Genomic DNA, 26290 nt, shown 5'->3' on the forward strand with positions numbered 1-26290 from the left:
TGTGGACCAATCAGTTTCAAGGACAATGCATATATTATCATGGTATGTTTTTTGTTTGCATTCTGACTGCAGATATTGTGGTTAATGTGAACATGATTCCTTGTAAAAAGGTTCCAGTGTTGTTGCCAGAAAAGAGGGTAAAACACCGATTATTATATTTGCTACTGGCAAAGGAGACCTCATGATGTTATTAAAATATTTAAATACCATATATTTCGAGAGTTACGGACAAATTAGCTAGAATCTTGATTTAAAGCTTTCGTGACTGCAGGAATCCATACTCTTTGGTTCTTTCGATAAAGTCACGTAGGTAGGATAATAAAACAAAATAATAAATATATAAAAATAAAAGTAAGATTTGGCACGGTACACAAAATTATAAAACTATTATCTTGTACAAAATATGAATTGCCTAAGTTATCAATAGGTGTGTATCGGATTAATTTCTTATGTGTCAGATCCTATATTGGACGGACGGGATGTAACATTAGCGTAAGACTAAAATAACACCAAATAAATATTACACACTCTCAAACACAACTGTCGGCAGTTGCAGAACATGCTTGCCAACAAGGACACTCAATTAATTTTGGTAACGTGGAAGTGTTGTATAAAACTAATTATTACTGGCCGAGACTAATTCGAGAATCTATTGAAATTGAGAGAAATACAAATCATTTTAACCGCTCCGACAGCTACAGGCTTAGCGCGGCTTGGAAGCATACTATTAAGTAATACATCTTACAACTACAATTCCTTAGAGGAAACACATACCAATTAACCGATTAATAATCTATTATATCATTACAATACTCCCCTCCTCCGCCTCTGATCTCTGCACCTGATGGGTTGAGTGATGACGTCGTCCTGCCGCTCTATTTAAGACCGGAAGCAGGTGGATGGCTTCACAATTCTGGCAAATCGCCTGACGATGCTGGATGTAATTACCAGCGAAACGTCTATTTAAATTGTAAGTGTTGTGGATTTACTCTCCAATACACCGGTGGGCTGAAGTAGTAAATAATTGGCGCGTTGTTTGTTACAAACCTTGCTGGCTGTGTCGGGTGGTGGAGGGTTACGACACATTTATACTTACGCGATATCATCCAAAAACCTTTATTATGACACAAGTTTAACGTTACGACGTCCACGCAGGGAACTAATGGAACACCTTGACCACTGCAGCGCCGGATTACATCTTAGTCTCGTGCAATCAATCTTCAACTCCCGCCGCGAGCAGACGCCACTCACCCGCTACAACGCCAGGCGGCGCTGTGCTACCACGAGTGCCTTGACAATGTGGACATAATCTTTAAGTCTTTCGGTAGTCACGTAGATAAGTTCAAAGGAAATAACAAAAACTACGTTTCGATCGCAACACAAGCGGTCGTCATCAGGAAAAGTGTGGACACATGCGCGTTACGATCCCACGTGGATCTTTAACGTCCACTGCGAGTGCAGCAGACGGCGCGTCGTAGTATTATTACGATAGTATTATTACAGTGTCGTAGTAGTAAGGTAGCATTTTCAGTATCGTATTACGGTAGTAGTATTGCGGTATAATATTATTACGGTAGTATTATAGTGTAGTAGTATCACGATACAGTAGTATCACGATACAGTATTATTACGGTAGTAGTAGTATTACGGTGAATACAACCGGAGTATTAATCAGGGCGACCGCCGGATCCGACCGCGAACCTCCGCAACAAGCGGTGAACTCGCGTCACCGCCGCTCTCAGGCAGTGTTCGCTGCCACTCATTGAAATATATTAGTTTAAAAGGCGTATTGCTGAGGCGTGTTGTTGTTGAGGTGTTGTTGTCTGTGCTTGTGCGCCGTAACAGCAGCCAGCGGTCACCGTCCTCGCGCGCCACACGATCATTTCCCGCCAAAAAACGGTGACGCGACGAGCGGCCCCGTCAGATTCCCTACAGCGGATCGGCGGACGCTCGCCATTTACGTCGCTCTGATTGGCTCTGAGCGCGCACGCAGCGGAGTAGACGACCAATGGTATCGCGCGTGTGACAAAGTGCACTAGGGAATCAAGTGTGAGGCCCGCGCACGGAGCAACAAGCGGGGTCGCAATGGGCGAGCGGGCTCCGCGCAACCTCCCCTGGTGAGAGCGAGCGAGTGAGCGAGCGATGGGAGCTCCAATACAGCCCAACGCGCGTGCATCGTTACAGCATGGCTAGAGTATGCTTCGTCATATTGGTGCTTCATATTTACATGATGCAACTTTCTTCACCCCGCCCCCCACCCGCTGTCTCTGTGTCCACTCAGCAGCAGCAGTGTCACACCTGATGATGACCGTGTGAGTTATGGTCGAAACGTCGTGAGAATTTTTTATTGTTTTATATTTATTTTGTTGTTTCTCTTCAACGTGACTTTACCGAAAAAACTAAGAATATGAATTACTGCAGTCACGAAAGCTTTAAATCAAAATTTAGTGTCAATGTTGTTCACCACAGTCTTAAGATCGACAGGTCGCGTGCGGTGGGGTAAAATGTGGGTACTTCGGCTTCTTCGACTGCGTATAGGCAGCGTGGAAGAGTAGGCCAAAATTACCTCGAGAGGGGCTCCCACTGGCAATGGTGTGAGCGAGTAATTCCAGGACCGCGTCTTTGACTTATTGTACATTATATTCCATGCAACGTTGTTTCATTGGTTAAGATTCGTATTTTATCGGCCTCACTGAGGAGACTGATGACAAAAATACGAATGCCCACAGGCTAATAACATGGGGAAAACATGCCCATGTTAGTCAATTGGCATTCGTGTTTCTATCACTCGTTTGCCCCCTTGCTGAACTCCAATGTGACTGCGCAATGCGAAGTCGTGTTTAACATTAGAGCTCATTGTGCCTCATTTGACTTCAATAAAGTTTCTACAAAAACCGCTTCCAAACAACTTTAAATGCTTTGGGATTTTTTTTGTTAACGATCATGTTTGTAATAATAGCGTGTTTCCCCTTTTTTCTGGCAACAAAACTGAAACCTTTTTACAAGGATTCATGTCTGCATTAACCACAATACCTGCAGTCAACATGCAAACAAAAAACATACTATGATAATATATGCATTGTCCTTGAAACTGATTGGTCCACACCAAGGGACGGCTTTCTTTTGAGCCTCGACCCAATTGGTGCTCGACCAGATGACGCCAAAAGGCGTACAGCTCATGTTTGTGTTGATGTTCAGCTCTGGAACCCTGCGGCTAGGTGGCGCTGTGGGCAACAGTTGCAATTAAAACTCCAGGCACAGTTGCAATTTAAACCTCCGACCATTATCCCTGTGTAGTGGATAAAATGTGTACTGTATTGTCTTGTACTACATTGTGAGACATTTACAGCAGTTGCCCTTGTACGAGTTTCCCCTCCGTCGTAGGAATGTGGAATTTCCACCACGGGCTCAGTGCTGCGAACAGATGAGCACTATCAGGCACATTGCCATCGAGGAGACAATGCTCTTCTGTTCATTGGCCATGTCTGGGACACTAACTTAAAATGTAAAATTATTTACGCAACAGCAACTCTTGATTGTTTTCTTTGACAATAAACATGTTCCAGAATAGAAGTTTTTGAGTTTGATCACGCAAATAAAAATGTGTCGTTAAACCCGCCATCACCCGACACAGCTAATTATTAAGGTTTGTCACGTAAACAAAACATGTCAATTCGTTATTAGTTCAGCACACTGGTGTGTTGGAGAGTAAAACCCACAACATTTAAAATTCGAGTACAGTATGACGTTTTGCCAGTAATTACAACTAGCATCATCAGGCAGACAGCCAGAGTTGTGGATAAATCCTCCTGCTTCGGTCTTAAATAGAGGGATAAATGTGATATCGTCGCTTGTAAATGTGGGTTTTACTCTCCAACACTGGTGTGCTGAACTAGTAACGAATTGGCATGTTTTGTTTACGTGAAAAGCCTTACTAATTGGCTGTATCGGGTGATGGGGAGTTAAACAACACATGTATATTCACGCGATCTAACCCCAAAACCTCTTATTAATAATATTGGTCGCGAAAGTCTACGTGTTAAAATATAAATTTTACCGCACGTTTTTGTCTAAAGAGCCACTGCCAGCCCCCTTGCAGCAGACTCACCTTTCCCATCCACCTTGTCTCACTCACTGAACGTGGAAGGGGTAATTGTTCATCGATTAATATTGCTTCTTAAGGCTCATGATTGATGTACTGTATTCAATCGTAATATATATTTTATTTTTAAACAACAGAAATTGAGCCGATTGCCTTTAAATTATGCCCCATTAGCAGCCAACAGCAGCCAGCTAATACCGTGCTACTAACCAGTAGCAGGCTGTCCGCTTTTTAGTTTTTAGAATCACACTCCACGGGAGAATAATTACTTGGCTCACTAATGATGGGATTTCTTTATCATACGTTTCATAACAAAAAAACCTCAACACATTCGTTATTAACGCTGCCTTAAAAAGACAACATTATACAGTAATCGGCGGTGTTTAGTGCAGTGGTTCGGCATAGCACAAAGATTGAAAGCAATCAACTTCTGAACCATAGATGTTGGGGACCTAATGTATGCAGTTTGTGCCACATTTCACATGTATCCTTTCTAGAATATCATTAGAATGTGCATCAACCACTCAGCCCAGATTGACCATGTATAATGTATTACCGGAAGAACCAAAGAGTATGGATTCCTGCAGTCACGAAAGCTTCAAATGAAGATTATAATGTATTACTTTGGTAACCATGATAATTTAAAACGCTGAACCAGCGTTCCACCCAGCATTTATTTTTTTACTGTCATAATAATGGTGCAGGCTGTACTTGTGAAAAATGGGTGCATTATATTGCCATTATGTAGTCAGTCGCCTGAAGGTATATGAAGAGTATAGTGTATTACTTTGGTAACCATGATAATTTAAAACGCTGAATCAGCGTTCCACCCAGCATTTTTTTTACTGCCATAATAATGCTGCAGGCTGTACTTGTGAAAAATGGGTGCATTTTATTGCCATTATGTAGTCAGTCGCCTGAAGGTATATTTTGTAATTTAACTGCTGATATTGATCCCGGAAACAGTGGTGTAGTGGTTAACACACTGTACTTTGAACATAACATTTGTGGTGATTGGTACCTGAACCAGTCTGGGAATTCTCTCCCCTTCTGCTACCTTCACAAGCCGTACTGACCATTTGTTCAAACTCTGGTAAAAATAAGTTTGCTGCTCCACGTCTCTGGAATACCCTTGCTGCTCATTTCCTTCACTTACTACCCTATTCAACCAAAACACAGAGCATACTTGCACCTGTACCTAACTTTTTCTATCACCTCATTTTCAGAGTTTTTTTTATTGGCATGTGTTTCGTTGATGACCATTAAATATGTCATTTGTTGTGCAACATTCCTTAAAGGATCCTGTACTCATTCTCTGCAATGTTGATGTTTTTCCATAGAGGTTTTTTGGGGTTAGATCTCGATCTAACCCAAAAAAAACTTCTTATGGTTGATGTGTTTTTTTCTGTGCTCACGCACCACGGATCTTCCTTGTAAAAGAGCCAGGCAACTAGCTATAAACAGGATCATTTGTTTTAAAGCTTTCGTGACTGCAGGGATTCATATTCTTGGTTCTTTCGGTAAAGTCACGTAGAAAGGAAACAATAAAATAATAAAAATATAAAACAATAAAATTATCACGACGTTTCGACTGCAACACAAGTAATCATCATCAGGTGTGAAAACCACAGCAAGAAAATTTGAAAAAAGTGGCGTTTTTTTTACGTTAGCACCACAGCAAGCAATTTGGCAGTTATTCAGGTGGACGAGTCCATCTATGTTCGGAAAAGAGGAGGGGGGAGACGAAAATAATGGATGCGGTCTGAAAGCCACCGTAAGCGTGAACAATCAATTAAGACCCGAAATGGTTTATCAAATCCTAATGATTGCTAAGCCAGAATGTCCTAATAAAAAAGAGACCTGATGGTTCAATGAGCCACTCTGTCTACAGGAAAGCTACCCATACGGATGCTTACCTGAAACCGGATTCCCACCACCATCCATCCCAGAAGAATTCCCTCATCAAGACTCTGCACCATAGAGCCCAATGCATATCCGACCAGGAACACATAGCCAGTGAACTCAAGCACGTACACCAAGCTCTTAAGGCTAATGGTTAGTCCGACTACACAATCCGCAAAGCTATCACTCCAACCATGAAGAAGGACCCTCTTGAGGAGCCTTTCAAAACCATCACTTTACCCTACATTGCGGGGATCACAAAAAAGATCTCCAAAATCTTGAATAAACACAAGATCCAGGTCCGATTCAACACATTACATAAAATCCGTGATCTGGTTCCGCCTGTAAAAGATGTGATTTCGGACATACAGTACCCTGGTGTCTACAAACTAAGTTGCCTCTGTGGTAGTAGTTACATTGGAGAAACCAAGCAGACCTAAAACACGGTAGGACCAACACCTCGGCCGTGGCAGATCACTGTTATAATTCAGTAGGCTCACATGACATTGACTTCTCCAAGACAAAGGTTCTTTGCAAGCCATCTGGCTACCATGAGAGATTCGTTCATGAGGCTATCCACATATACAAACACAGAGACAATTTCAACCGAGAAGATGGATTCTGGCTTAGCAATCATTGGAAGGATTTGATAAACCATTTCGGGTCTTAATTGATTGTTCACGCTTACGGTGGCTTTCAGACCGCATCCATTATTTTCGTCTCCCCCCTTCTCTTTTCCGAACATAGATGGACTCGTCCACCTGAATAACTGCCAAATCGCTCTCCGTGGTGCTAACGTTAAAAAAACGCCACTTTAAAAAAAAAATTATTGCTGTGGTTTTCACACCTGATGATGATTGCTTGTGTTGCAGTCGAAACGTCGTGATAATTTAATTGTTTTATATTTTTATTATTTTATTGTTTCCCTTCTACGTGACTTTACCGAAAGAACCAAGAATATAGGATAATCTGTGTAACATTTAAAACAAACTTAAGATGGTGAAATATGGTCAGACAATCCCATGGAGGAAGGAATTTAGTGTTTTTCGGTCAACATTTCGAACTTCAACTTTATTAAACCATGCTAAACACCAAATTAATGGTATATAAAGAGGACATTTCTATCCACACTGAGCAGCATTAGTGAATTACATTCAAAATATCTCGGTGACCAACATGACATGAGGGGGCCGTAATCCAGCAGTGGATTGACAAAGAACTGTGAATTAATGTTCACTAACTTTCCGGCGTTTGTGTTTGTCTTTTTTATTGTAAAAGGGTGGAAAAGTATCGACCAAGAGTTCTTGACGAGCTCATCTCACACAAGGATATTCTGACTACGAGTGAGTTACCTCGCAGGAGAAAAAGCCACACAGGGTGGCGATGTTGTGCTACACTCATCACCACTAACTGTTATCCAACACTGACTCAAGGCTGCCAACTGAGATGAGGGCAGCGCCATTGCTTGTTTGAGCAAGAAAACCATTTGACTCTGGTGATAATTGTTCCACTTCTGGTGTGCATGCTTGTATGTGAGCAGTCCAGAAGTTCATCAGTGAGGACCGATTGCCCCACTTGCTGTTCTATGGCCCCCCGGGCACCGGCAAGACGTCCACCATCCTGGCATGCGCACGGCAACTGTACGGGGAGAAAGAGGCTGCCTCAATGGTGCTTGAGGTGCGTACATCGTCCTCCAGACCTCATGATGGCATGATGGGCAGCGCACATTTATGGTCCCCACCTTCACCAATTGACACTGACCAACATGGTGAAGCATGGGGGTGTAGGGAGGCTTTAGTTCAGTAGTGGTTTGACCAAGGGCTGTACATGTACCATGAATACCATCATTACCATTATCACGATTCTAATCTCTTTTATCGTCATAACTGTTATGGCCGTCGTACCATGGGAATTGCCACCATCGTGGTCATCATCCCCACCATCATCACCACAATAACCACCATGTACTACTACCACCAATGTCAATAATACTACCAAAATCATCACCGCAGTCATGAATTTCAAGTCACGATACTGACACAGTGGCCTGCCTCTGTAAATTATGATGCTGAAGCAAATGGCATGCATGAAGTTGAAAGCATGGGGTTAACATCACATTAACGATGACCAATTTTTCCCTTTTAATTGTCATTTGAATATCCAGGATGTTCATAAGTGTATCATCCATTACTAAAGAAGGTAGCAGTTAAAGCTAGGTCAATAAAATTATACTTTGGGCAGCAATTACATTTTTACTATAAAAACTTGGTAAAATTATATTCTTTTACTTACCCTCAAGGGAATAATAATCAGGCAGCGATTTGAGCTAGGTCAGTAAATGTTTGTGTCCGATTTTGTAAGCAGTGCTATGAGACATATCCAAGTCCATTGAAGCTTTTTTGAGCAACTTGTAGATTATGCTTTATGGCTGCTTTGACACATTCAACAAATTCTCTATCTGTGGAGGGCCTGCCAAAATATGATTCCAAATATATATTTAAAAAAATTACATTAACATTGCAAATTGCTTGAATCTTGATGATGTTTTTCGTTCTTTCATTTCTCAATCCGCTTGATCTGCCAAGGGTCGTGGCGGCAGCATGTTGAGTAATGGCGGTCCAGACCTCCCTTTCCCTGGCAACGGGCTCTAGGTCTTCCTGGGGGATTGCCAGGGGTTCCCAGGCCTGCTGAGCGACATAGTCCCGCCAGCGTGTCCTGGGCTGGCCCCGGGGTCTATGCCCAGTGGGCCGTGCCGGTATAGTTCCAAGTGGAATTTACCAGATGCCCGAACCACCTCAATTGGCTCCTCTCGATCAGGAGGAGCAGCGGCTTGACTCTGAGGCTCTCCCGGATTACCGAGCTTTTCACCTGATCACAAAGAGTAAGCCCGGCAACCCTGCAGAAAAACCTCATTTCGGCCCCTTGTATCCGCGATATCCTTTCGGTCATTACCCAAAGCTCGTGGCCATTGGTGAGGGTGGGAACGTAGATCAACCTGTAAACCGAAAGCTTTGTTCGAGAACTCAACTACCACGGAAGGGTACAGCACCCCCATCACTGTGGACGCCGCACTGATCCCCTGGCCGATCTCCCGCTCGCACTTACCATCACTCGTGAAAGAGACCCCGAGGCACTTAAACTCCTCCACTAAGGGCAGCTGTTCCCCCCTCACCTGGAGAGCACACTCTACCATCTCCTGGGAGTGAAACATGACCTCAGATTTAGAGGTGATAATCCTCATCTCAGCCGCTTCCCACTCGGCATCAAACTGTTCAAGTGCATGCTGGAGATCACAGGCTGACTAGGCAAAGAGGACAACGTCATCTGCAAAACGCAGCGACACCACCTCCATGCCCCCGTACTGGATAATCTCCATACCTGGGCTGCGCCTTGATATCCTGTCCATGAAAATCACAAGCAGGAGTGGAGATAAGACGCAGCCTTGGCAGAGTCCAACACCCACAGTGAACGACTTTGATTTAGCACCATACGGACACAGCTCTCACTCCTGGAATAGAGGGACCAGATAGCACACAAAAGCGGTACCGGTACATCATACTCCCGCAGCACCTCCCACAAGACTTTCCGGGGAACACGGTCATATGGCTTCTCCAAGTCCCATTGACCCCTCCGAAGGCATCGGATGGTTTGCCAAAACATCTTTGAGGCTGCCCAGTAGTCCATCTCCATGGACTCTTCAAACTCCTCCCACGCGTGGGCTTTCACTTCAGCGACTGCTATTGCTGCCACCCTCTTGGCAAGCCAGTACCTCTCAATTGAGTCGGCAGACCTTTTTCCGAGGATAGGTCCTAGGGTTGCCGCATCAACATCGTCTTCTCGGATTCGATGTCCATAACCTCCCCTGGAGTGTAGGCGAAGTTTTTACGAAGGGGGAAGTTGAAGTCTTAGCACTGGGTCTTCCGCCAGACGTTCCCAGAAAACCCGCACTATTCATTTGGGCCTTTCACGTCTATCTGGTCGGTGCCTCAAGCGTCGTATTTAAATTACCACCAGGTGGTCATCATTTGACAGCTCTGCCCCTCAATTCACCCGAGTGTCCAGAACATATGGCCTTATGTCCGATGATACCACTATAAACGCAAGCATTGACCTTCGGCCCAAGGTGCTCTCGTACCAAGTAGACTCATGAGCATCCTTGTGTTCGAACATGGTTTTTGTTATTGACATCGCGTGACTAGCGCAGAATTCCAATAACATCTCACCGTTCGGGTTCTGATCAGGGGGGGGCAGTCCTCCCAATTACGCCTCTTCATGTATCTCCATCGTTTCCCACGTGAGCATTGAAGTCGCCCAGTAAGACTATGGAGTCGGTAGGCGGCACTCTATCGAGCACTACACCCACCGGCTCCAAGCAGGCTGAATACTCTGAACTGGTGTTTGGTGCATAAGCACAGACAGCAGTCAGAGTTTAATTGAGGCGACCCTCTCATCCACTGGGACAAACTCCAACTGAACAGCACCCAGCCGAGGGCTTGTGAGTTTCCCCACACCTGGTGATACTCACAAGCCTCTCACCAGGGCTTACTCCGGAATAGGAGAGGGACCACCCGCGATCGAGAAGTTTTGTTCCCGTGCCAATACTGTGTGTGGAGGTGAGGCCGACTATGTCTTGGCGATACCTTTCCACCTCCTCCACCAGCTCCGGCTCCTTCCCCCCCAGTGAAGTGACATTCCACGTCCAAATAGCGAGTGTCCATTGCCAATGTCCATTCCATCCGAGACCATCCCTCTCCCTGCCATACTGGCATCACACTTGTCCCTCACCCTTCATCCTGCGGATGGTGAGCCCACAGAATGGTTTATGATGTTTTGATCTTTGGAATTTTCACTTCATGTGGGTGGTGCTTTGAAACGTGGTATGCAATTTGACACAATTTAGTTTCTCTTGTAAGGATGCTGTTTTATTGGAGGGTACTTGCCTGACACCTCGTGGAGTAAGAAAATTGCCCAACTGCATCCTAATTATAATTCTATACTAATTTATATTCTTAAGGATCTAATGTTGTGTGAGTATCAGTTTGTGATTGAACATGAATGTAAAAGAATACACTAAAGCAGTCATAACACTAACATAGTACAGAGTAAATCTTATCGAATAAATGTGTTTGACTTGCACTGTCTTCTGACTACATAATCATCTCTTCTCCCCACCTGGGATTGTATCACATCGTGGGGTATATGTAGAGCTGGGGTATCCAGTTATTTTAGTCATTGATTACTTGGCCGATTATCAGTTCAATAACTCGACTAATCAGGTAACAAAAATATTTAGAGAAAAAGTCTCACCTCTGTTTCCATGTGTGCCGCTGGATAGGAGGTGAGAGGGTGGAGCTTGGGTACGTAATTGCAACCATTGGCCGTGATTGAATCAACTAATCATCCCGGCCCTTGGTCTATCTTGGCCTTATTCTATGGCTAATGTGGAACCATCCTTCCACTCGACCCCTGATCCCACTTGCAGCTGAATGCGTCGGACGACCGAGGCATCGATGTTGTGCGAGGCCCCATCCTCAGCTTCGCCAGCACGCGCACCATCTTCAAGTGAGCTTTGTTCCACAGTTCAATAACGGTATTGTGTTTGTGTAGTGAGTTTTATGCTTTCCGACAAAAGTTCAAACCCTTAATGTTTTAGCAGTCTGTCCATCTGTAACATGTTGTCAGGAAAAACTCAAGATGATTAAACTAAATGTAATAGAATTATAATATTTTGTTTATATTCTCCAAAATGACGCATATTATTATTTAGAGTTTTGTGTAATGTTACGTCTTGCATAAAACACATTGGGTCCGTCGGATAACTTTGGAGACTTTAATTAGTAGGGAGCTCGTGGTACAGAGCTGAGCTCACACAAGATGAGTAAATGAACCCCATCCACGCCCGAGTTCTTGCCTTGATATGCTGCGTTTATTAACATGCATGAACGCACCTCACATGATTATGCATTCCCTGCCGCATGACATCTCTATAAATATACATGAGCACGCTACATGTCACTTATATCATTTCATGTTACATCAAACTGGGAGCCCTGTACTCTAAGGGTCCTTGCCTAAAGATCAGCAGTTTACCAGCAGTCATTTAATCAAGACTGCGAAACCGGTTTGCTTATTTTGAAAGATTGATGCTGAAATTATGCACTCCCAGAAAGCCATATGGCTGATAGATTATGTAAGAAATACTTTTTTTATGTGGAGAGATGGATATGTGTGAGAATTTTATTTATCTTTTTGCAATCTAAATGTAGTTTTTTGTATAGAAAACCAACCAAATTTTTCAAGGAGTTTGCCAAAATTTTATAACAAACTAGCGCTAATTGGATAAGCTTTGTCAGCCAAAGTGATGATGTCACAGGCCATGTGTGCATGCAATGCCTGGCCATGATGTTGCTGAATATGACATCGTTTCGCGATTTCACAAGTCATGCGCTCGTTGTGTGGCTCGGAGAGTAATCATATTTATTAAATACTTGCTCAGACAAACGCATAATGAAAAGTGTTACAAATTTCATCCACAGGCGTGATGGGGTTTTTTTTTACTATAAAATAATTTTGTCAATGATGAGCATGCGGCGCTGTGGTGTCCCAGGAAGGGCTACAAGCTGGTGATTTTGGACGAGGCAGACGCCATGACTCAGGATGCCCAGAACGCCCTGCGACGAGGTGATGGGAATCTCGCACGCGCACACACACACAGACAAAAAATCTTTGTTTAACCTTGCAGAACGTGAGCACCTATTTAGACCTGCATCAGGCACAATGAAGTGGGGTGGCCAGAACCACACCTGAACAACATCGTCTCGCTATTATTGATATTTAAAGACCACACCAGATATTTATGGCTGAGTCGACCTAGTGGATACCCAGGACAGGCTCAGATTCCACGTACCCCATCGTGTCGATGTAATAAATCCAGATCGTGAGGATCATAGCGCTCATCACTGCTCTACTTTAGACACATATCCCCTGTGTAGCCTCCATAGGCTGTGAGGATAAGTTATGTTAGTGAGCACCTATGACATTCGAACACCATGCAAGAGGGGGTGTTGTGGCCAGCACCTACACTGGCCACTTTCCTCTCCCCAGTACTAATGTTTCCAAGGCTGAGTCGACCTAAGAGAGGCCTAGAACTGGTTTAGATATCACTTTGAAAAGTACATTATTGGTGTGTGGTTTTCCGTGAATATGTTTTGAGGGTTGATCTGCCGACCTTAATAGGTGCTCGCTAACAGCTATTTCTGCTACAGTCTATGATGAGGCTAACCGCGGTATATTTGTCTTTGGTTTTCATCCACCGGCAGTGATGGAGAAGTTCACGGAGAACACGCGCTTCTGCCTCATATGCAACTACCTGTCGCGCATCATCCCCGCACTACAGTCGCGCTGCACACGCTTCCGCTTTGGCCCGCTTTCGTCCGACCTCATGGTCCCACGCCTCCTGCACGTTATTGCTGAGGAGCAGTGAGTCCCGGGGTGGGGGGAAGCTGGGACCTGGGTTTCGCTGGACTTAGCTGGAATTAAAATATCACTTAAAGAGTTGTGTTCTCTGCGGTGTAAAAAATATACATTGACAAAAATCTTACTGATCTTGTCATTGACACATACAAGGGAGGCCTGGTGCATTGCTTGAAATGTCTTCACACTTTGTTACAGGTCCTGTACTGTGGGCGTATTTTGCACTAACGTGTGCCCCCTTGCTCGCGCGGCCGCAGGGTGGACGTAACGGACGATGGGATGAACGCGCTCGTCACGCTGTCGAACGGGGACATGCGGCGTGCGCTCAACATGCTGCAGGTGAGTGCACGTGGGCTGTGCACTGTGTCGCTTTCTCTTGTGGAAGGCAACTGACCAATGGGTTTGCATCACACATTGCGGGTTACCTCGCATCATATTCGCACTGACCACGGCAGTTACAATCACAGGTGCAGATACAGGTTCATTCACCTCCACAAAGGGAAAATAAAACTATCTCCCAATTTGACTGTGGTGCACAGCAATAATTAATCAGTGTAACACATCGTGAACCCATGTCCACTGTGAGCCAATGAGTATATATGTCTCCTCTGCATTAGTCTCGGTCTCTGTTTGAGTCTATTGTTCTCCGAGTCTATGGGTCACTGTGTGAATCTTTGGATCTTTGCGTGATTCAGTGGGTGGGTCTCTGTAAATCAATGGATCTTTGTGTGAGTCTGTGTGTCTCTGTATTAGTCTGTGGATTTCTGTCTTGAGTCTGAATCTGTGTGTGAACTCATGTCCACTGTGAGTATTCTCTGAGGGCACAAGTGTGATTCACTAGTTTTACTCTGAAGCCAGCAGCTGGATTCACCATTTAGACAATGATGTATAGTTGCTGCTCAATTCATATCCACACATTGAACTTGGTTCTCAAGTGTAGCAAGTTCATAGTCTCCACCCAGTCCCCAATAAAAAACACAATATCATACGTTTGTCTTTTCTCTTAACCCAACCCATCCCGGTTGTGACAGCTAAGCTATTTGGGTGATTGACACATGACGAAAGGACTTTTCCCACTACGAGTCCCATCACTTGCATTAACATTAGCTGCCCCGCCCATGCTGCTGACACTTGGGCTACGCCCATTTCAAACCTTCATAAACAGTTTGCCTTTAGAGGCTAACCCCCTTTTCCTGATGACGACCGCTTGTGTTGAGATCGAAACGTCGTAGTTTTTGTTATTTTCTTTGAACCTATCTACGTGACTTTACCGAAGGACCCAAAGAATATGAATTCCTGCAGTAACGAAAGCTTTAAGTCAAGAAATATCATATCTTAATATTGTACCGTACTTAACCGAAAAATCCCATGCCGTACCGTACTGACATCCTTGGTCACTGCCCACAACGTCCAGTCAGCAACAGTAATCCAACTTAAATACATTTTATTTAAATAATTTTACACGAGTGCATATGACATTCAAATATGATCTATCAGACAGACTCAGGATCAGCTTGTTTTAAACCAGGGTTGTGTTCAGAATGCTGGCCGAATATGGCCCATGTCTTCATTTCATGTAGTCCACAGTCACGTGTGGCCTACCGCTTTGAAATGCCCACAAATGATAGACAGTAAACCCTCTCTGCCTGCAAGGGTTACGTTCTTGAAAACGCTTGCGAATGCAAAATTCACCAAAACTCATCACTTTCTTCGGCCTTTTTTCAGCAGACGCACGTTCCGCTCTCAATGGATGCTTGAGAACCATGATTAAGGACAATTAACAAGCAATTGCGATGCACAATAGTGAGTTTAGAGTGGGATTACTGCGAGACTTCAGGACAAAGCAGGCAGCTGAGGTCGGGCGTTCGTAATCTTCACAGAACGTTTCAAATCTAAAATTCTGCACGCACCTCCCCAGTGTCGGTGGTCTGGCACTATTTACACTCGCGAATACTGGAGTCCGGCAGGTCACGAATAGAGAAGCAGTATACATTTAGTCACTCGCGAATATGCGAAACTCTCAAATTCAGAACTCGCAAACAGGAAGCGTTTACTGTATTACATCGCTGCATGAATATTAGCCGCACTAATCGGGTACTAAAGGGAAATATTTTTGACCTAGCAACATTGCAGTAAACTATAAATTATTTTATTTTACCAGGGAAGGCCCCCTGCTGTTCGACTTTAGTGAGCTTAAACACTTCTGACAGAAGTGTTTGTGGTGCGTGTGTGCGTGTGTGTTAGCTTAAACACTTCTGACAGAAGTGTTTGTGTTGCGTGTGTGTGTTAGTGTGCGGTTGCCCATGAGGCAAAGATCTCCCATGATAGCCTTAGCAGACTGTAAAAACAAATGCTGTTAGCGAGCACCTATGAAAGCCGGCATGGCACACGAGGGGGTGGGTGGCCAGCACCCTAGTAGAGAGCGGTAGTGCAGTGGTTAGCGCGCTGCGCTACAAACCCGGCAAATCACGTTTGATTCCCGCTCATGGCCAACACCAGTGACGATTATCTAAATCTGTCCTGGGCCTCCTGTAGGAACCGTAAATGTGTACCTGATGCGATGTGTAAACATTGCCACTGGGAAGACAAAGGCAGCCGGACATAGTGTATCGGCCTTCACAGGTGCTACTTGCTAACAGCACTTGTCCCAACAGTCTGTTAAGGCTAAATGGGGATCTTTGTCTTTGGTTGCCCGTGAAAGATATTTGAAAGTCCTATTCACCCCTGTGCTAAGCAAACATTGACTCTCTACCCCCCCTGCCTCCTCCCATCCCATCCTTTTTGCAATGCCCGTGGGTCAGAGCACCAACATGGCATACGGCCGCGTGACGGAGCACAACGTGTACACGTGCACGGGGCAGCCACTCAAGTCGGACATCGCCAACATTGTGGACTGGATGCTCAACAGCGACTTCAGCGGTGCCTACAGACGTATCCAGCTCGGCTACCCTTCCCCATGTGTGTGAGGCAGCTACTCACACACGTCTGACCTTAGTGGTCATCTCAAATAACTCGGTTGGTGCCGTGCCATGACGAAACATTTTGGGGGTAGTGCAAAAGTCCCAGATGTAAGGTGTCATCATGTCCCATCTGTTGCCGATGTTTCCATGACATTCCTTTCTATGCTACACCTCACTTGTATCAGTCTGTATCTTTCTTTGTTGTCCCCTCTCTCGATTACACTTCCATTGGTGTTGCTTTTGCTGAATTCTTGTTTTGTGACATTCTTTTGTATGTATGTAGAACTCTCTCATCCTACATAGCCAACCGTGCTCACCAATGCCTTATCAGTCTGCAGCCCTCAATCAGTGCTATTAGTGTTCAATCAAACTTCAAGATCTCTCTCAAATATCTTTGTGTATTATTCTATCTAACTTTGTTACGCCTATGATCCCCTGCCAAAGGCGTGTAGAACCTGCACCACTCAGTCCGAGTGATCAATACTGGTGAGCAATACCCAATGCTTGTTGAGCATGGAGACACTGACTGCAGCACAATGACAGAAATGTATCGAGTGAGTCATGCTCAGCTGCACAATCTGCTTGTTTAAATCAGTATAACCTACAACTATGTAAGGGCAGATACGCTTGCTAACACTTGCCTATTACTAAATAACTCAATAATGCACTAAACTGGGTTAAGCATGGATAGAGCTTGGATGGGCAACCATGTGCATAAAACAGATGTTGTTGGCTGTTGTGTGGCGATGTTGTTAGCAGGGAGCAGTGCAGAATAATCCATTGTTGCGCTGTGTTCCAGTATCTAATAGTGAGGTTTCAATTTTGAAATATCAGTACAATTTTGTCTTGGGGCTGCTGTTGGCAGGTTTTTTTAATTCTCCTAGCTCAGGTTGTAATTGATGTGGTCAATTGTGAGATGATCACATTGTGCTAAATTTGAATTGCCCATCAATCAATTAGCACTGGCAATGCCTTGTTCCTTCCCTACGGCTATAATGGTTATTTATAAAAATACCGCACAGTATGGTAATGTTACAAGTAAAACTTTTCCCTTGTTCTCACACCCGCACTGGTGCTGGCCTTAAACCTAAGACACACCAGAATATCTTGCCTCCTCAGCCCTTCGTTGCCATCGCATCACGAGCAACATGGGACCAACACTACTCAGCGGGTCCCGTAAAGCTGATCTGATTTCCAAGTACTGTACTAAAAAAAATAGTCACAGAAAAATGCTACTGATTGATTTCCTCTTTGGAAACATATTGACTGACCATTGTACAGTTAGTAGCTTTCCCTTGCTATCTGATTATTGGGCTATGATTGAGGTTGGTGGTAGCGGTTGGTTTTAGAGATCATATTTGAGTTATGGCTGAAGTTGAGGTCATGTATTCGATCCCAACCCTGATGCCTGTATATTTGGAATTTCCATGTTTCTCTCTCCGTGGTTGTGTGGACTTTTCTCCAGGGCCTCTATTTTTTCGATCCACATTTACAAACATGCGTTTAGAGTATTTGGCTGCTATAAATGTCAACGTGATAAGCCACTTCGTTGGGCTATCATTTGTGGCCAGGTCGCTTCTGAAAAAGGGTTGTATAGCTCAGTGGGCCTTACCTGGTAAAAAAGAAAAAGTAGTTTATATAGTAAATACAGTCCTTTTGATTTTTAGTTACTAAAGGTGTGGCTCTAGAGATCCCTTATGGATATTTTGGCCTTGTCTTCCACTCTGGCTACCCCACCACTTGTGACCTGATGATACACTTCGTGTGGTGTTCACAGTTATACTGTTGGGTGATCACTGTTACATTGCTTTTATGGCTTTATTTTGGTGATTTCGAAAACGTTTTTTGGTTTGGCCATGTTTGTTGTAGTACAGAGTTAGACTGATGGCTTTAATCTAAGTTGTCTTGTGGTTGTTGTTGTTTGACTTGCATCCCACTGGGATTTTTGCACACAGCGTTGGTTTACGGTGCTTTTTCTGGAAGATTTAGCTGTTTTTTTCCTGGATTTTTCTGTTTGAGCATTAGTCACTTTAAGATGTTTTCTTGTTCATTATTTAGTTTTTTGTTTGTTGCGGTTGCACCCGATTCAAGAGCTGAATGGCTCACAGGGCTATACCAAATAAATGAAACTGAAAAAAAACTGGGTGGAGAGGCCGGAGGAGGGGGGGGATTTAGTAAATTTGCCACATTGTCTTAACTGTCATGGTACAGGCAGATCAAGCCAGTGAGCCCTGGATTGCAAATCCAGCATGCAAACCATTAAACCACGGCAGCATCCTTTTCAATTACTGCTTCATTATTGTCATTGCAACCTCATGGAGATAACAATGTGTGCCCAGTGCTGATTAACTAATTTCAATTCAAAGAAAGAAAATTGCTTATTATTATAATTACACTTGTTTCCCCATACAAGTCTCACTTAGTCTCCAGACGATATTTCAGAAGGGGCCTCCCAAGTTATCGCAGGAAGGGGCAATGTTGCTGCTGTGTAATCTCAATTGAGTAATTTAACACATAGGCTTTCGCGACCAATGGTATCCATGAAGGTTTGTTGGTTTAGATTGTGTAAATATAAATTGAGTAATTACTCAACTGAGTAATTTGCAGGTAATATTTAAGTATTGGAATGTTTGGCCAATGCCAGTTACATTGTATATATTTTTAGCAATTGGAGGAAACCAGAGAATCCGGAGGAACCCATGCAGAACAGGGGGAGAGAAGCACACGGATCACCACCTCCACACCCTGCCACTCCACATGACTCCTTATAAGATTAATGTATTTTTTTATTTAAAGATGGCATCTGGGATTGAAATTGCCATGCAGCCACGACCGATTCAGGTAGAAGTCTCCATCTCGCCTGGTCGTGCGTTTTGATTCCTGCTCGGGGATTAAAGGTAAAAACTGCCAGCGGACACATGCTGGGCTTGCCTTGTCTTTTGTTACTGCCAATTCCTTAGCACCTCTTGCAGAGATCATGGAATTGAAGACTCTCAAGGGTCTGGCGCTGCAGGACATCCTGACAGAGGTGCACACCTTCGTCCACAGGGGTGAGTCCTGTTCAGAATTCACAAAATGATGAGCTGAAAGTAGTGGTCGTGTGGCTCAAGAGTTCAGAGGGGTGATCTGGTGCCACGGAGATCCAGGGTTGGAGTTCAGGTCCAGCCGCACGTAATTAAACTGGGTTCTGAAATGTAGTGACTCGATGGTATCAGCGCACCAATGACGGCACGAAAAAACGAAGCTCGTTAAATGTGCTTCTGCATTGTAGGAATGTAACTACATCGCATCACAGAATTCAAATATCGGTTTGACTCTATAACACTGGCAGAGTGAATGGTTAAGTGCTGCAACTTATGCTGTCGAAGAAAGATCACGTGACTGGATCTCAGAGGTAATATTTGTTTCGATAGATTCTTCTAGAACACTAAAAGATATCCAAATTGATTCTTCATATCATGACGTGATCACAAAGTAGATCTAACAAAACACAACTGCTGTATTCAGGTGGCACTCATTTCCAGGATACACCCCTGAGGCAGTGTTATAAAATCCATATTCCTATGACAGGACCAAGTATATCCATAAGACAAACATTAGTGATGTCTCACCAATGTGTTAAGAGTACTCGGTTTAAACGACCTCAGAGAGATGGGAGGGCTCCATCGACCCTTAACCAGGATTTCAACTTGCAACCTTAGAAGTACAAGTTGTACTATAACGCCCCTTCCACCTCTGATGAAAGTAATGGAGCCCAGGAACAGAAAACCAGCACTAAGCATCGCTATATTCACGTACCCCCTTCGTAATTTTTCACGTAAATTTGCCATTGTACTGATGTCAAGAGGGAGTCTGCTCTGTGGAGTTGGCAGGGTGAGGTTCACCATTGCACCCCGAGGTCTACAGCCAATTTGACTTATCTTGACAAAAATGTATCTCATTGTGCTATGGGCGTCGTGCAAAGAGACGAATAACCTGTTAGATTGTCTCGCAGTGCAACGTAACCCTTCATTTTAAAGTGAATGGCCCACTGACGCGGATATCACAGAGCTACCTCTGAAATCCCTTAAATTGGTCCACACTATCGGGGGTGCAGCATTTGCTACCTGGCCTGCAGAACAAAATGTATACTTTTTGTGTAAGGTCATTAGGTGACCGGTCTAAGACTATCAACTCACTACACTTGAAAATCCAGTTTAATTCATCACAGGCGGGATGTCAGCAGTGTCAGCTCGGCATTGACCCCTGAGCTACCCGGCCATCTCGTAACTCTAGACTTCAGCTTCCGAACGTCACACATGGTGTGTACCAATGATGCCGTGCTGTAGTCTGCCTCAGCAGGACAACTATTGCTTCTATCCAAGTGTTGATGCAGTTGCGTAGTGCCCCCACTCAGTCAAACAGTTGGGAACTTCATTTCTCATTGTAATTTGATAAACAATACCACTTTGCGAAATCAACAGCATTTGTTTAATTTGGAGAGAATGTCTGCATTCCAGGAAGGTTAATTCAATGGCTGCCACTGACTCACCACCACACTGTTTTAATTAGAGGCCTCACATGTTGACTTGTAAACCATTGTTTCAGCTGTGCTGCTTTGTCTTCAATTCTTTACAGTCCAGTGATGCAACTCGTTTGCAACTGAATTAACATTTGCAAATAGGGATTGCACCCTATTTCATTATGCTGTGTACAAGCTGCCTCCAGGCTAATTATTATGCACAATTAACTTGATCTTGTTTGGCAAAGCACTTACCTTCTGCTGTTACTGACTCACTTTAACTGGAGTAACCTGCTGCTTGACTGTTACGTGTGAATGCCAACCCTAGGGGAGGGCTTCTTTCCTTTGTGGATGGGTTTGTTATAGGGGTGTGTCTTTGTCTGGCTTGTTTAATGTGAATGCCATTTTTTTCTTTTTCCATAGTTGACTTCCCCATGTCGGTGAGGATTCATCTCCTCACCAAGATGGCAGAAGTCGAGTGAGTTTACTTCACTGTCGTTTATGCACACCAACCCACACTCAGCAGCTTTGAGATTTCCATGGAAACCCATGCGCTTTTCTATGAACGCTTTACAACTAAGCTTGAAAGTTTATGCATTAGCTCTGTCTATCTATAGTAGGGAGAAGGGGGCACTAACTCTAGTAAAGATGAACCAATGTCAGTGAATCTTGAGTGTAAAGTTGTGTAGTTTTTAGAGACTTGCCTGAGAACACTGGCGATATTGATCTAATCTCAAAACAATTATTAGAGTTGCTCTGGAGAATATTAGAAACAAAATAAATAAGTGGAAATGTCTTGTTTAAATACCTGTCCCTCCACATTCAAACACGTTTTTGCACATCGCTTAAGCTACAAGGCTGAGAGTGCATAATTTCAGCAGCATTGCTTCAACACATGCAAACCTTGGACTAGTTTCAACATTGTCTCAAAGGGTTGCCCAAAACGTGCACACACTCCAAAGCTAAAGGAACTCTGTAAATACACAAAAGCATTTTGCCCTGACAAGCTAAAGGAACTCTGTAAATACACAAAAGCATTTTTCCCTAACAGCTCTCCATGAGCTTCAGTACTGCTCATGACTTGAGGACAATTGCACGGCTGGAAGGCATCGCAGAATCCGTGCGCATGCACGATTTTTCTTCTTTGTTCAAAATTGCATCATTTATTTTTGTTGCAGGTACCGCCTGGCCTCGGGCACCAACGAGAAGATCCAGCTGAGCTCCCTCATTGCTGCGTTCCAGGTGGCGCGGGACATGGTGGCGGCCGAAGCATAAGGGCACGACGAAACCCCGTGGCACCTCGGGCTTCGCGGTGACATATGAGCAAGTGGGACTCTTGAGCTCATTTGACTACTACAGCTGGAGTTTTCATTTCCCACGATCGGATGTTTGATTGCTGAATCAACGTAACAAATGGGTTGGGGTATTATTATTTTTTTGTATCCTTCACGGACACTTTGTGCGGTGAGATGAGCACGAAACTGTTGAAGGGGTTTTTGTCCGACATGACATCTGCGTACTTGACAAGAGGGCTTGAAATACCACATGCTGCAAATAAAATCCTTCCTCAGAATTTCAGTGTCGCCTTCCAAACAAGATGGAGTACATTATAAAGTCGTCGGAAACCTTGTACTTTTAGGATCGTTAGAGAGATGGGACGGGTTTGGCTCAGGGTTCAGAACAAATCTGCGGCGTTAACAAAGCAAGTAGCACAACACCCACATGTGTTATATTTAGTCTATCGAGTATAATAGAAGTTGGGTATAGGTACGCCCCCTGGAAGTAAGGCTGTTAATATATCATTAGTGTGTATGTTTCAAATGCCTTTGCCTTCCCTCTTCCTGTGTAATGTAAGCTTGTATGCTTACATTACAGAGCTGTGGTTGTATATGGTTACATCCAGATTCTGACGTGATAAACAGTCTCAACCGACAGAAGTCTGCTTTTGTGCAAGACACCCAAGACTTGTTTAAATAAACCATTACTTTTGTCGGGTCGGAAAAGACTAAGTCACAGGATTTGTAATAAAATATGCTCAAGCATCTGCTTCCCACACAAGTAAATGGATAGCGGTCATCTTTGTTGGTGCCTTCCCTGGTGTGTTGTAGTCCATCCCTACCCCTTGCCACAGTGGTCGTCATTTTACCAACACCACATGGAGGCCGAATTGATCCAAAATAGGCGTCTGGAAATAACACTCAGCAGGAAATCGATTAACGTTTTTCTCTTCTTTGGTTCTTTCGGTAAAGTCACGTAGAATGAGAATAAAATAATAAATTGATAAAATAAAATAACACAATAATATTCTCACGACGTTTCGGCCACAACACAAGCGGCCTTCATCAGGTGAAGGGGCGAGACTGTCTGGTAGGACAGCGCTGGAGACCATTGTGTTATTTTATTTTATCAATTTATTATTTTATTCTCATTCTACGTGACTTTACCGAAAGAACCAAAGAAGATGAATCATTGCAGTCACGAAAGCTTTAAATCGAAATTTAACGTTTTTCTCTCCGTCGTTTGTTGCAAAGGATCGCCAGATTGAACGAATCACAAACCATCACAACCACCTTTGTCACCCACAATGCAGTGGAATTGAAGAAACCTGCCGTGAAACTTTTCTGCCGAAATAAAAGTATGTGACGTGTACGGCATCCGTATTATTTTTCTCTTGCATCTGTTTAAAATAACGGTGGAATTTTCCGACGCGGACATGGGCAAGGAGAGACCAACATCTCTCCCGAGTCACAAGAGTCTGCTGAAATGTGACTTGGAGCAGCATCAAACTGCAGCCTTGAGCCAGTAATAAGAAACTTTATCTTGGCAGCAGACAGACATAAAACTACAACCGAATGCAACAGCAACTGTAATTGGACGATGGTTTAAATCAAATATCCCATTGTGTGGTGTTTAAGCTGTCATGTAAACTAAACTAACCCTAAAATGGTATATCAACACCATATATACAGAGGGAAAAAAGTATTTGATCCCTTGCTGATTTTGTATGTTTGCCCACTGACAAAGAAATGATCAGTCTATAATTTTAACGGTACGTTTATTTGAACAGTGAGAGACAGAATAACCAAAAAAATCCAGAAAAACGCATGTCAAAAATGTTATAAATTGATTTGCATTTTAATGAGGGAAATAAGTATTTGACCCCTCTGCAAACCATTACTTAGTACTTGGTGGCACAACCCTTGTTGGCAATCACAGAGGTCAGACGTTTCTTGTAGTTGGCCACCAGGTTTGCACACATCTCAGGAGGGATTTTGTCCCACTACACTTTGCAGTACTTCTCCAAGTAATTAAGGTTTCGAGGCTGACGTTTGGCAACTCGAACCTTCAGCTCCCTCCACAGATTTTCTATGGGATTAAGGTTTGGAGACTGGCTAGGCCACTCCAGGACCTTAATGTGCTTCTTCTTGAGCCACTCCTTTGTTGCCTTGGCCGTGTGTTTTGGGTCATTGTCATGCTGGAATACCCATCCACGACCCATTTTCAATGCCTTGGCTGAGAGAAGGAGGTTCTCACCCAAGATTTGACGGTACATGGCCCCGTCCATTGTCCCTTTGATGCGGTGAAGTTGTCCTGTCCCTTTAGCAGAAAACACACACCTAAAGCATGTTTCCACCTCCATGTTTGACGATGGGGATGGTGTTCTTGGGGTCATAGGCAGCATTCCTCCTCCAAACACGGCGAGTTGAGTTCATGCCAAAGAGCTCCATTTTGTCTCATCTGACCACAACACTTTCACCCAGTTGTCCTCTGAATCATTCAGATGTTCATTGGCAAACTTCAGACGGGCATGTATATGTGCTTTCTTGAGCAGGGGGGACCTTGCGGGCGCTGCAGGATTTCAGTCCTTCACGGCATAGTGTTACCAATTGTTTTCTTGGTGACTATGGTCCCAGCTGCCTTGAGATCATTGACAAGATCCTCCTGTGTAGTTCTGGGCTGATTCCTCACCGTTTTCATGATCTTTGCAACTCCACGAGGTGTGATCTTGCATGGAGCCCCAGGCCGAGGGAGATTGACAGATCTTTTGTTTCTTCCTTTTGCGAATAATCGCACCAACTGTTGTCACCTTCTCACCAAGCTGCTTGGCAATGGTCTTGTAGCCCATTCCAGCCTTGTGTCGGTCTTCAATCTTGTCCCTGACATCCTTGGAGAGCTCTTTGGTCTTGGCCATGGTGGAGAGTTTGGAATCTGATTGCTTCTGTGGACAGGTGTCTTTTATACAGGTAACAAGCTAAGATTAGGAGCACTCCCTTTAAGAGTGTGCTCCTAATCTCAGCTCGTTACCTGTATAAAAGACACCTGGGAGCCAGACATCTTTCTGATTGAGAGGGGGTCAAATACTTATTTCCCTAATTAAAATGCAAATCAATTTATAACATTTTTGACATGCGTTTTTCTGGATTTTTTTGTTGTTATTCTGTCTCACTGTTCAAATAAACCTACCATTAAAATTATTGACTGATCATTTCTTTGTCATTGGGCAAAAGTACAAAATCAGCAGGGGATCAAATACTGTAGCAATGGTGGGAAACCTGTCTCCCGTGGATCCACCCGTGGTGGTTTGGTCGAAGTGTGTTGAGGGTGATGCGTGGGGTCATGATTTGTGCAAAAGCACGATGTCAAGCTTGTGGTCCACCATGCTGAAGGTGGGTGGTTCATGGTGGCTCACTAACTAGTCTCGGTTACTCATCACGGGTATATAGTGTAAAAAACCTCACCACTGTCACATTTTTACATCATAAAGTGGCATTGAAAAAGCTTTAGTGTTTTTGTATGACTGCAAACACTTTTTTCTTTAACATTTGTATTCATGCAGCAGTTATTATTTCTCAGCTGTCTGAACTCAGTCTCTTGAGAATGGCATAAATGCACCACTTTGGTGAAAAGTATCTAAATGTATATTTAACTTCTGTTCACACCGTACGTGCTAATCGGAGGTGCGTGCGTTTCTGTTGTAAGCTGCTCGGCTCGTAACATCAAGTGTTCGAGTCTGCACGGCTTCCGATTTGAACAATAAACGGCAACCATCGCATGTTTTGATGATACACCCAACACCACGATTCTGTCAAGGCATCAGTGTGAGGCCAATTAAAATACTGCAAAATCCCAAGTTTGATGCATCACGCACTGGGTGGTGCACATCCATTGACGTTCCTCAGCCTGTGCTGGAAATTTTACATTATTCTGGCAGGGGCAATGCTCTCCATAGGGCAATCAATATTGGCCTCCTACCAAAGTGCTGCTCCAAGTTATTGAACCCGGAGCGACGATGTGGCAAGTGGAGTCCCAAGCGATATATAAAGGTTCACTCCAAGTACAAGTTGAGTGCTT

General features: G+C 43.9%; 1 protein-coding gene across 2 annotated transcripts; it reads left to right on the top strand.

Annotated features, from left to right (window-relative positions):
* The first annotated feature begins 1112 nt into the window (after window positions 1-1112).
* RFC5 (replication factor C subunit 5) lies at window positions 1113-23585 on the top strand. Of its 2 annotated transcripts, none has more exons than XM_032968002.2 (11): window positions 1113-2117; window positions 7283-7347; window positions 7545-7681; window positions 11487-11566; window positions 12612-12685; window positions 13324-13483; window positions 13735-13816; window positions 16279-16408; window positions 19410-19487; window positions 21362-21416; window positions 22117-23585. In XM_032968002.2, exons 1-11 carry the CDS (start codon window positions 2086-2088, stop codon window positions 22211-22213), a joined length of 990 nt encoding a protein of 329 aa, XP_032823893.1. In that variant the 5' UTR covers window positions 1113-2085; the 3' UTR covers window positions 22214-23585. The 2 variants fall into 2 exon arrangements, with proteins under 2 accessions (XP_032823893.1, XP_032823892.1); XM_032968001.2 differs by lacking the exon at window positions 1113-2117 and adding an exon at window positions 2290-2312.
* Window positions 23586-26290: the final 2705 nt, after the last annotated feature.

The sequence above is a fragment of the Petromyzon marinus genome, chromosome 38, assembly GCF_048934315.1.
Source record: "Petromyzon marinus isolate PM22_M1 ecotype Great Lakes invasive population chromosome 38, UKy_Petmar_22M1.pri1.0, whole genome shotgun sequence".
In the NCBI taxonomy this organism is placed as follows: domain Eukaryota; kingdom Metazoa; phylum Chordata; class Hyperoartia; order Petromyzontiformes; family Petromyzontidae; genus Petromyzon; species Petromyzon marinus.

Coding starts and splice junctions, on each gene's coding strand:
- RFC5 (XM_032968002.2), top strand. CDS start 2,086: ATGGGCGAGCGGGCTCCGCGCAACCTCCCCTG. Junction 16,409..19,409: donor CTTCAGCGGTGCCTACAGAC/GTATCCAGCTCG, acceptor CACCTCTTGCAG/AGATCATGGAATTGAAGACT. Junction 21,417..22,116: donor ACCAAGATGGCAGAAGTCGA/GTGAGTTTACTT, acceptor TTTTTGTTGCAG/GTACCGCCTGGCCTCGGGCA.